This window comes from Ahaetulla prasina, chromosome 16, assembly GCF_028640845.1.
Source record: "Ahaetulla prasina isolate Xishuangbanna chromosome 16, ASM2864084v1, whole genome shotgun sequence".
In the NCBI taxonomy this organism is placed as follows: domain Eukaryota; kingdom Metazoa; phylum Chordata; class Lepidosauria; order Squamata; family Colubridae; genus Ahaetulla; species Ahaetulla prasina.
In genome coordinates this window covers 2,492,651-2,505,025 of record NC_080554.1, presented here as the reverse complement: position 1 = coordinate 2,505,025, position 12,375 = coordinate 2,492,651, and the positions used below count along the sequence as shown (strand labels likewise).

Here is a 12,375-nt window from a genome sequence, read left to right as displayed (position 1 = left end):
CAACTCCCAGGATCCCCCAGCCAACTCCAACCTTGGCAGCTTTAAGCCTGGTGGACTTCAACTCCCAGAATCCCCCATTCAACTCCAACCTTGGCAGCTTTAAGCCTGGTGGACTTCAACTCCCAGAATCCCCCAGCCAACTCCAACCTTGGCAACTTTAAGCCTGGTGGACTTCAACTCCCAGGATCCCCCATTCAACTCCAACCTTGGCAGCTTTAAGCCTGGTGGACTTCAACTCCCAGGATCCCCCATTCAACTCCAACCTTGGCAGCTTTAAGCCTGGTGGACTTCAACTCCCAGAATCCTCCAGCCAACTCCAACCTTGGCAGCTTTAAGCCTGGTGGGCTTCAACTCCCAGGATCCCCCAGCCAACTCCAACCTTGGCAACTTTAAGCCTGGTGGACTTCAACTCCCAGAATCCCCCAGCCAACTCCAACCTTGGCAACTTTAAGCCTGGTGGACTTCAACTCCCAGAATCCCCCATTCAACTCCAACCTTGGCAACTTTAAGCCTGGTGGACTTCAACTCACAGAATCCCCCAGCCAACTCCAACCTTGGCAACTTTAAGCCTGATGGACTTCAACTCACAGAATCCCCCAGCCAGCAAAGCTGGCTGGGGAATTCTGGGAGTTGAAGTCCACCAGGCTTAAAGTTGCCAAGGTTGGAGACCCCGTCTTAGGAGACTGTCTAACAGTTGATTTCTTCAGGTTATTTAAGAAGTCCAGCCGTACACGCTTCCCTTTATGAACTACCGTCCCAACGGTCTTCAACGGGCTTGTGATTCTACCCAGACCACTCGTGGAGTTTGGTGGGAGATGTCCCATGTCTCCCCCTTGCAAATGAAAATGGAGTCCTTGATGCACTCTGAGTTTGCAGGGACATTTCCTGACCCACCTAAAGCAGCGCTAGCAGGGAGTGCAAAACGCTAATAGGGAGCCGCAAACCTCACTGTCCTACAAGACCCTGATGATGTTACCCAGTTTGGTAAGGAAAGGTCTGGAAGAAGCTCAGAGGGCACCGAGGGTTCCACGATTAGAATTCCCTCAACGCTGCCAAACTATTGACTAAGTCTGCACTACTATTAATCTTCTCATCGTTCCCATCATCACCCATCTCCTTCCACTTGTGACTGTAACCTTGTTGCTTATATCCTTAACGATTTAAACTGTAATTAATGGTTTCCTGATTGCTTAATTGTAGCCTATGACTATCATTTTGTATCATTAAGTGTTAAATTTGTACCCTATGACTATCATTGTGTTGTAAATGTTGTACCTTGATGAAGGTATCTTTTCTTTTATGTACACTGAGAGCGTATGCACCAAAGACAAATTCCTTGTGTGTCCAATCACACTTGGCCAATAAAAATTCTATTCTATTCTATTCTATTCTATTCTATTCTATTCTATTCTATTCCTATTCTATTCTATTCTATTCTATTCCATATTCCCTTCCCTTCCTTTCCCTTCCCTGTTCTGTTCTGTTCTATTCTTTTCCTTCCTCCACCTCTTCTTCCTTCCTTCCTTCCTTCCTTCCTTCCTTCCTCTTTCCTTCCTTCCTTCCTTCCTTCCTTCCCTCCCTCCTTCCTTCCTTCTTCTCTCCTCTCTTCTCTTCTAGGATTCTTGATGAATGTATCTTTTCTTTTATGTACACCGAGAGCGTATGCACCAAGATAAATTCCTTGTGTGTCCCAATCACACTTGCCCAATAAAAAATTCTATTCTATTCTATTCTATTCTAAAGTCAAGAATAGGTTTATAATTAAAATAAAAATTCAGGACGAGAAGAATTTAACCTCCTGAACACCCTTTCTCGATTTAGCCGAATCCCGAATTCCTGAAGTGATGTTTCCTTGAAGGTTCACTATATAGTGCCCTCCGTAACGGAGAATAGATTTTCCATGTGCTTAAAATATTTCCTCCTCAGTGAATGGGATCCACCTAAGGACTCGGAAAGGATTTCCTGCCTTCTCATGTCCTGTCAAGAAGGCCTTTTCTGTGACGGATTTAAAGGCTGAACTGCAAACAGCTTTCAGATTAGCTAACTAGCAGAATCACACAGCTGTGAAACAACTCCAGATGTTGCAGAGTGATGGCGGTGGGAAATATTGTGCGGTGGTTCTCGGGAGTTGACTTAATGGAAGAGGGAGCATGTTCCTCATCGGGGCAACCTCCTCCCTTTCGTGGATAGCCACGTGGGAATTAAAGCAAATACTTATTTAATCAACAAATTTACACATGCCGCTTGCTGAGAGCTTCTTAAAACATTTACAAGTGGAAAGGATTTTGAGGGAAATTCTTTTTTTTCTTCTTTGTTTTATCTATGCAAATTTGTAAGTCTTGTAAGATACATTGCATTCTTCCTCTTCCTCCACCTCCTCCTCCTCCTTTTTCTTCTTCTCTTTCTCTTTCTCTTCCTCCTTTTTATTCCTTCCTTCCTTCTCCTCCTCCCTTTTCCTCTCCTTCCCCTCCTCCTCCTCCTCCTTTTTCTTTTTCTCTTTCTCTTTCTTTCTTTCTCCTTTTCCTTTTTATTCCTTCCTTCCTTCTCCTCCTCCTCTTCTTCTCCTCCTTCCTCTTACTCTCTTTCCCCTCCTCCTCCTCTTTTTTCTTCTTTTCTGCCCTCCTCCTCCTCCTCCTCCTGATAGCTATCATATGGCGTCCAGTCTTTTAGGCCACAAATTAGTTTAGGAAACTTCTACTGTTGTTTTTACACACTTGAGTTATAGCAATTAATGTTTGATGTCTTGCAGATGGAAATCATTTACTGAATCCATTTTCTTCAACACAGATAAATTCTTCCCATGTTTGTTCAAAAGTAGATACTGTCACACATAAGCAGTTCAAAGATAACCCATTCCTAAGTCTGCAGTCTCGGCCTGGTTCGAGCATCAGTTTCGAATATCTCAGTTCCAAAACAGGGCAGAATTATTCTGCATACATAATTCACGGCATTGCGGTTTCTTTCCATCCCGTTTCGCGGTGTGATTTTTCAGACAATACACTTAAATAGCTGGGATTGTTGAACGTTATGGCGTTCCTACAGCTAGAACGATTGAATTGTTTGGGAGCTGACTGAGCACCGTGCAATCTTTAGGAGATCTGATTTTTAAATAGAATAGAATAGGATTCTTTCTTGGCCAAGTGTAACTGGACACACAAGGGATTTGTCTTCGGTGCATAAGCTCTCAGTGTACATTAAAAAAAATACATTCATCAAGAATCATAAGATACAACACTTAGCGATAGTCTTGGGATACTAAACTGAGCAATCAAATCATAGTAGGAAACTAAAACAATATAAATTGTAAAGATACAAGCAACAAGGTTATAGTCATGAGTAGAAGGAGATAGATAATAGGATGAGAAGAATAATAGTAAAGTACAGCTTCTTAGTAAACCTGCCTAGGATTGCAACTTTGCTTTTAAACTCTGTCTGGCAAAATTTGAACACATGGCTCCATCCATTCCCTCCCCCCCCCCCCCGCGCTATCCTTATTTAATAATGTTTTTGCAAATAAACCTTGATGGTGGGGGGTTTCCCTCCCCATTTGCATTAATGCTTCACCTTATCCCTGATACTGAACCCCTTAAGCTTGAACCAGTTGTAAAACTGACATAACTTGTCATAATTTCTCTCTCCGGCCACGGAGAGAAACTACGCGGAGCAGATTACAGGATTACCCCTGCTCCATTTCCAAACTTTAGAGAGCAAAAAATCTCTGGTGGCGAGCCGATATATTCTTTTATATCGGGGTGCGGGGGAGAGAAAAGGCCTCGTAGTTGGAAGTCTTTAGGTTTGCAAGCCACCCGGAGTCGCTTCGAAATTAAACGGGCAGCAAATAAATGAAGCAGAAATTAAAATAAACGGAGCCCTCCCTCCCTCCCTTCCTTCCCCCCCACCCCACTTTCTAGGGCAGTAGCAGCTCTGACTCTCTGGAAGGACGGAGTTCGGACTACGCTCACAAGAGCTACGATGCTGTGGTGTTTGACGTGCTCAAAGTAACCCCAGAGGAGTTTGCGGTGAGTAAAAAAAGTTTGCGTTTGGATCTGTGCTTGAATGGTAGTAGCCGTAAGTACAAAAATAAGTTCCTGCTCAGTTTGTTGTAGTCAGTTATCCACACATTAGATCAATACATTCTCTCTTTCTGTCTTTCCCTCCCTCTTTCTCCTCCTTCCCCCTCTCTCTCCTCCCTCCTTCCCACTCTCTCTCCTCCCTTCCTCTTTCTCCCTCTCTCCCTCTCTCTCCCTGTATCTCTTTTTCCCTCCCTTCCTCTCTCCCCCCTCTCTCCTCCCTCTCTCCCTTGCCTTCTATTTCACTCTGTCTCCCTCCCTCCCTCTTCCTCCCTCCATCTCTCTCTCTCCCTGTCTCTCCTCCCTCCCTTCCTCTCGTCCTCCCTCTCCCTTGCCTTCTGTTTCACTCTCCTCCTCCTCTCTCTCCTCCTCCCTCTCTTTTCCTCCCTCTCCTCCCTCCTTCCTCTCCTCCCTCCCTCCTCCCTCGCCTTCTGTTTCTCTCTCTCTCTCCCTCCCTCTTTCTCCCTCTCTCTCCTCCCTCCCTTCTTCTCTCTCTCTCTCTCTCCACTCTCTCTCTCCTCCCTCCCCTTCTGTTTCTTTCCTCCTCTCTCCTCCCTCTCTTTTCCTCCTCTCTTTTCCTCCCTCTTTCTCCTCCTTCTCTCTCTCTCCCCTCTCACCATGTTACTAACTTAACATCTGCAGTGATTCACTTAACAACCGTGGCAAGAAAGTTCGTAAAATGGAGCGAAACTCTCTTAATAAATGTTTTACTTCACTTTGGGTTCACTTGTGGGTCGTACGTCCAGCGTTCCAAAAAGATTGAAATGATTCCTAAATGAACTAATTTGGGCGAAACCTCTTAGGCAGCCATGAATAAGTGGGCAACCTCAACTGCATTTGGGGTTAGGTGAGGGTCAATCCAAGAAACTATTCATGATTCGGTTCCTGACAAACAGCCTGTGAATTTAGACACACTGTTAGCTTTCTAGACCAGGGGTCTCCAACCTTGGCAACTTTCAGACTTGTGGACTTCAACTCCCAGAGTTCCTCAGCCAGCTTTGCTTTGCTGGCTGAGGAACTCTGGGACTTGAAGTCCACGAGTCTGAAAGTTGCCAAGGTTGGAGACCCCTGGTCTAGACAGACCCACGATGGACTTGCCAGACTTCGGTTCTTCCGAAATGTATAATCGTTCTTCCTTTCATTTTTGTGACAGAGTCAGATTACACTGATGGATATGCCAGTATTTAAAGCTATACAGCCAGAGGTAAGTGCCTTTTTTTAAATGACAAAATGTGGCTAAGAAGAGCTCTTAAGCTCTGGTTTGTTAAGACAGCGCTAGATTCCCTCACTGGTGTTTTTTTTTTTAAAAGAAATGAGAACAGAGATTCATATCCTATCACGTTAGATTCTGATGGAAGCGAATATTTGCAGCTCAGGGTTGAGCTGTGCGGTCCTTGATGCTCTCTACGCTTGGTGGGTGTCTCGCAGACGTTTCATGACCCAACTAGGTAATGCCATCAATGCTGGAAGGGACTGGAAAGTACTAATAAGTGCTAGAGCAAACCCCACTCCCTGCTAGCTCTGATGGTGATGCCTAGTTGAGTAATGAAACACCTGCAAGAAAACCAGAGGTGTAGGAGGAACCATCTTCGGGTGCTCTCTGAGCTTAGTGGTTTTCTTGCAGGCATTTCATGACCCAACTAGGCAACATCATCCATGCTAAAAAGGAATGTGGTTTGCGAGGAGGAGGACTGTGGGGTCCTTGGTGCTCTGTGAGCTTGGTGGTTTTCTTGCAGACCCAACTAGGGTCATCATCAGTCTGCAAGACAACAACCAGATCATAGAACACCAAGGACACCACATCATCCTCTTGGATTTCACGGAAGCCGCTACACCTTCCATGATTAAAATTGCTGCCCTCACAACCAGTTCCCTTGAGAGCGCTGGCGATTTCTCAGAAACCGCTCCAAGAAATCCAGCGACGATAACGTCTTTCATACCAGTGGATTAAAGAAGGACTCTGAGAGGTTTTAAGCGGTGATGAAATCTGAACCGGTTTACTACTGGTTCGGTGGCTGCGCGTGTCCTCTGCACACCAAATGTGCGCTGTGCAGTGCGCACCGCACACCAAATGCACAGTGCACACCAAAGGAGGCATGGGAAGGAAGGTAAGTAGAACAGCATGTGAGGGGAAGGTTATCACCTGTGGCGCGTGATCGTTGGAGCCTTTTTTTTTTTACTTTTTTAAATCCATTTTTTAAAATATTTTTTTTAATTTTTTAACAACAAACAAACATAAAAAACTCATCAAACCAGTTACAACAGGCTGGTGGGGTGTTTACATATCTTCATGTGCAACTTCACAATAGACTTCTCTTTCGTACATTATATCTTATATTATCTGGGTCTCTTATTCAGTCTGAAGTCTTTTCTAGCATATCTTTCCTTCTAACCAATAATAAAATAAATCCCATATTTTGTAATATTGCTTATCATCTTGTTCTCTTAATTTCAAATGAAAATTTACTCATCTCTGCACATTCCTCGTCATCTTCCTCATAATTTCGTCTTGCGAAGGTAATTTCTCCTTTTTTCCAACTGAATAGGTTGTAAAAAAAATGCTTTTAAAAGTTTTATTAAAAAAAGGCTCTGACTCAGCTGTGATTGTCAGAGCCCTTTTTTTAACCTTTTAAAAGCATTTTTTTTACAACCTATTCCTACCATTCGGGTGGGAAAAGCGAGCCGGAAAGAAGCAGCAAGCGGGCGACCAGGCAATTGGGTGGCCGAAGGGCGGGGGGAGGCAGGGATTTTTGCTACCGGTTCTCTGAACCACCCGTCACCATCGCTACCGGATTGGCCGATCCGGTCCGAACCGGGAGCATTTCACCCCTGGTCTTAAGTCGATATCCTGGATTCTCTCCAGAGAGGAAACTTCATAACTTTGTTGGGTTTCCCTGTGAGGTACTAGCACACCTTCATTTCACATGTTTTCCAGCCGTCTTCAAAACCGAGTAGTCCTCTCTATCCGGTGACGTCACCTGCAGTAGCGGGGTTTTGTTTTTGTTTTTAATTTGCATTTATATCCCGCCCTTCTCCGAAGACTCAGGGCGGCTTACACTATGTCAAGCAATAGTCTTCATCCATTTGTATATTTATATACAAAGTCAACTTATTGCCCCCAACAATCTGGGTCCTCATTTTACCTACCTTCTAAAGGGTGGAAGGCTGAGTCAACCTTGGATTGGGTTGACTTCACTTACGGGATGAATGGAGCCGGAAAGCAGATGCCACATTTATTTGAACCGTCCGGTAGGAAAAGCGAGGGCTGGACGCCTGTCAAAACAGCCATTATTCCAAGCTTCCTAAAGTGGCCTTTCTATAGGACCCATATGTTTGACTGCACATGGACTCCGCTAAAATTTGGCAGAAGGCAAGGAAGGAAAAGAAGAAAAAAGAAAGAAAGAAAGAAAGGCAGATGTTGTAATACACAGAGGCTGTTTTTTTTTTGTTGTTTTTTTAAATTCCCTGAGAAATAGAAGAAACGGTTATTTTTCTTGATTTCTGGTAAACGTAGCCGGAACATTTGATATATAATTGTTTAATCTGGTCTTGTTTTTGTTGTTTTAAATAGGCAGCATATGTACTGTGTCTCCCCACCCCCACCCCAGAACTAATTAGATTTCTGATGATTACGTTGCTAACTTTTCCAGCTGGCTATTTTAAAACTTTGCTTCGAGTAAAAAAAAATCTCTTTTATCTTCTAGGCAGGATTGTTCTTGAGGTTCTTGGGTTTTCAAGCGGCGATATCTTTTTGATCAGACCCTGTGATCAGGGGTCAGCGTGAATTAAGTAATGCAGGACTTCTTGTAATCGGATATATTTTGAGAAAGCAGAGTTTGATCACAGATGCAGATCAACAGAGTTGAAAGGGGCGTTGTAGGTCATCTAGTCCAAACCGTCCCTCCCCCGCTATCGCCCCATTTCTGACAGATGACAGTCCAGTCTCTTCTTGAAAGTGATGAAGGTTCCCACATCATTTTGGAATCCAAGGAAGTGTTTTAACATTGTGACGTGAAGGGGTCCTTGGTGCTCTCTGAGCTTGGCTGTTTTCTTGTAGATGTTTCATGACCCAACTAGTTGAAGTCCACAAGTTAGATAGCACCCAATGTTCAAGTCTGTCAAGATCCTTCAGTAGGTAGGTAGGTAGGCAAGCAGATGGATGGAAGGATGGGTGGATGGGTGGATGGAAGGATGAATGGGTGGGTGGGTGGGTGGATGGAAGGAAGGAAGGAAGGACGGATGGACGGACGGACGGATGGATGCATGGACGGACGGAAGGATGGATGGATGGGTGGGTGGATGGGTGGGTGGGTGGATGGATGGAAGAATGGATGGAAGGAAGGATAGATGGAAGGATGGATGGATGGATGGATGAATGGGTAGGTGGGTGGGTGGATGGATGGATGGATGGATGGATGGATGAATGGAAGGAAGGAAGGATGGATGGATGGATGGAAGGACGGACGGATGGAAAGATGGATGGGTGGATGGATGGATGAATGGGTGGTGGGTGGGTGGATGGATGGATGGATGGAAGAATGGATGGATGGATGGATGGATGGATGGATGGAAGGAAGGAAGGATGAATGGGTGGGTGGATGGATGGATGGAAGGAAGGACGGATGGAAGGAAGGAAGGATGGATGGATGGGTAGATGGGATGAGTGGGTGGGTGGATGGGTTATATGAGTTGCTGAGAGCTGGGAAGCATATAAATATAATACATTATTATGGTTGATTGCACAGCCAGCTGGATTTGGCATTTTTATCTATTATTATTATCATCTCTTTTATTCATTAAACATAAAACTCAAGTCAACTGAACATTCAAAAATGCATCACAAATACCATTGACTGGTGCTAATGGTTGATACGGGTTGCTGCCAGCGTTGTTGTTGTTGTTATTATTATTATGATCATTATTATTAATCACCGCCCTTATCTTGGGAAAATTTAGCAGCTTCTTAGAGAACATGGTAATGCATTTTCCTGCCACTGAAGCGGAAAGAAGAATTATGACCCTGGCAGTATCATAATAAAAACTACAAATCTAATTTCTGTGACTTGTCGGAAGGTTCTCCTTATCTCCATTTCAGAATAAATAAAAGAAAAAGGCTCGGAAAAAGATAGTTTGCCACTCTCCTCCTCCACAGATTCGCCCTGTAGTAGCGGAAAAGCCATTAGGGTAAACGTCTACACGATTTCTGCTTGCTCCCAGCATCGGCGCCCGTTCAAAACCTCGGCACGTTCATTCACCTTACCCTTGTCTTGTTCAGTGAGTGTTTATATAGCAAATATTACCAAGCCGGAAGGTTGACAGTAGAAAAAAAGAACCACGGTAGGTTGAATAAAAATAATCTCATTTAAATGGCTTGCCTTGTGTCAGGGAATCGCTTAGCTCAGGGAGTGATAATCGGCAATAAATCTCTTTTTCTCCTGAGATCTTTTCCGTACAGTAAACGGGAGGTCAGAGAAATATCCGTGGCTTCTCTAAGGGGCGTGCAAAGCGTTGTGTGCAAAGCGTTGTGTTAGCACCACCGGCATCTCTCCTCAAAGCCCTCGTTGTTTCCAACGGAAGCTTGCTTTTCAGATTGTACATTATATATTGGAGGCAGCAGAAGTAGCTGATTCTTGGCTGCTGTCCACTAAAGGCTGGCCGGGAGGATTATTTCGTTTTATTTCTGCCTTAAAAGTCGTCTCCGTCTCCCAGCGGTGCTTCTTGGCCTGTGCAAAACACTGAGGGTGAGTTTGTGCGAACGGCGTGCTACCATTCACACAAACGCCTCTCCCCCCCACTCCCCATCTTGCATTTAGACTGTGAACAGAAATTGAAGTTCTTTGGAGTAAATGGAAAAGCCCGGCGTGATGCAGCATTTTAAGGTCGATCCATTTAGGCTGGGTCCAATCCGGAGAGGATTTCCTCGGTGCTGTCTGGACTCGGCTGTTTTCTTGCAGGCGTTTCATTACCCAATTAAGTAACATCACCAGGGCTTAAGTGATCAGTTTGATGTTACCTAGTTTGGGTAATCTTAACATCTGCAAGAAAAGGACCAACCTCAAAGAGCACCAAGGACCCTACAGTCGTCTCCTCCTCTTCCTCCTCCACAAACCTCATTCTCTTGTAGCACTGATGATGTCACCTAGTTGGGTCATGAAACGTCTGCAAGAAAACCACCAAGCTCAGAGAGCACCTGCCCCTCCTCCCCTTCCTCCTCCTCCTCTCCTCCTCCTCCTTTCCTCCTTTCCTCCTCCTCCTCCTCCGCTCCTCAAACTCCATTCCCTTGTAGCATTGATGGTGTTACCTAGTTGGGTCATGAAACATCTGCAAGAAAGCTCAGAGAGCTCAGAGAGCACCAAGGATCCCATGGTCCTCCCCCTCCTCCTCCCCTTCCTCCTCCTCCTCCTCCTCTTCTCCTCCAACTCCATTCCCTTCTAGCCTTGATGATGTCACCTAGTTGGGTCATGAAACATCTGCAAGAAAGCCACCAAGCTCCGAGACCAACAAAGACCCCACAGTTCAGCCCTGAGCTGCAAATATTTTCTTTCAAGTCTTTCTTTTCTTCTAAAAAAAAATTGACTACAGGTTATAGGAAGCAGCCGAACATTTTGTACTCATGGCCCATTTGGTTCGGATTCTGCAAATATCGTCCTCTTCCTGTCATTAGCTTTACAACTGACTCTTCATTGCCTAATAGGGAACTGAGCCGAAACAGAACTCGGGTCTCTATGGCTAGAGATAACTAAACGTGAAGTGCCTTTAGCATCGCCATTTAAATTCCACAGGATAATGCAGAGGCATTCTTTCATTTCTCTCGCTCCTTCTGTTTTCTCCGACACTGTGTTTTTGTGACGAAAATGAGCACTTTTTTTATTTATTTATTTTTGCGTTAACACCATGCCGTTGCATTTTCCAGGAACTTGCAAGTTGCGGATGGAATAAAAAGGAAAAACACACCCTCGCCCCTAATGTTGTTGCCTTTACAAGGAGATTTAATCAGGTAACAGGAATTTAGGATAAAAAAAAAAAACCATCTGTGAAAAATCGGGACAAAACTGAATTGTGACTGGAGCGCTTGGTATTTCTAGGCGGTTATAACAACTTTATTTGAAGAATTCGAACGGAATTCTCATTGGGCTTCCTTTTGTCCTGCAAACATGAAGGAGAGAAAGAGAGATAGGCAGTTCGTTTAGTGACCATATGAAGTTTCAAAAGCACCGAAAAGTTTTAATTGGACTCTCAAACCTGGAAGATGGAGACTGATCTGAAGATGCAGACTTTCAGTAAAAGAACTCTGCGGTCAGGAAAAAAAAACAACTGTTGTTTTGTTTTGAAAATTGGAAATAAGGTTGCCCTTTGGATAAAACTTTGTTTGTGTAAGTTTTGATTTTCAAAAAGCAAGGAGTAACAATTTGGGGGCAATTACTGACATTCTTGTTGTAAACAAGTTGTCGAAACAGTTTTCTCCCTTGCTTCATGCAGCCGTCTCGGTTTAAAATTTACGGACGTAGATAAGATTTAAAAAAAAAAAAAGTTTATAAGTTTCCTGGCTGCGCTGGAGAATTCTGCAGGAGGGGAATGCAAACCGGTCCTTCCTTACCAAATCTGTAGGCTTGCGATAAAATTATTCAGCTCACTAAAATCCCAGCAAAAAGAGGAGGAGGGGAAAAAAAAAAAAAAAGTAACCGCTCGAAGTGAAGCTGAATCCAGCTGGGAAAAAAGAAGCCGATAACAAAACAGCTATTTTTTAATGAGCACAGGGGATGTAAATAACAGACTTGAAATCGCTCCGTTTGTAACGGATTTTACGTTCTGCGTCGTGCACTTAACAGCGGTGGGTTTACATTGGTAGCTGTAGTGAACGTAAACAATTCTGATTTTAAGAGGAGTTTGGTATATTTTCCCAGGCTGCGAAGCGCTCGTGTTGAAAGAGGCAGGCTGTGTCTCCAAGCAGCTGCCTGAACTATCTAGCCTTCTATTTCATCCATAATTTGTGCTTCGAATTTTTTTTTATTTTATTTTTTATTTATTTGCATTTATATCCCGCCCTTCTCCGAAGACTCAGGGCAGCTTATACTATGTCAAGCAATAGTCTTCATCCATTTGTATATTATATACAAAGTCAACTTTTATTGCCCCCCCAACAATCTGGGTCCTCATTTTACCTACCTTCTAAAGGATGGAAGGCTGAGTCAACCTTGGGCCTGGTGGGACTTGAACCTGCAGTAATTGCAAGCAAGCTGCTGTTAATAACAGACTGTCTTAGTCCGTTGAGCCACCAGAGGCTTACGAATTGATGCAACCGTGC

General features: G+C 44.2%; 1 protein-coding gene across 12 annotated transcripts in view; it reads left to right on the top strand.

The window, feature by feature from the left end:
• Positions 1-12,375, top strand: part of RALGPS1 (Ral GEF with PH domain and SH3 binding motif 1) — a 135,183-nt gene that overhangs the window by 23,468 nt on the left and 99,340 nt on the right. For 11 of the 12 annotated variants that reach the window (XM_058159665.1, XM_058159667.1, XM_058159673.1 and 8 more), the window contains exons 4-6: positions 3,912-4,019; positions 5,224-5,274; positions 10,984-11,067. In XM_058159665.1, coding sequence (XP_058015648.1) covers positions 3,912-4,019; positions 5,224-5,274; positions 10,984-11,067 — 243 coding nt within the window. The remainder of the gene's footprint in view (positions 1-3,911; positions 4,020-5,223; positions 5,275-10,983; positions 11,068-12,375) is intronic. The other variant, XM_058159671.1, reaches the window with a different exon arrangement.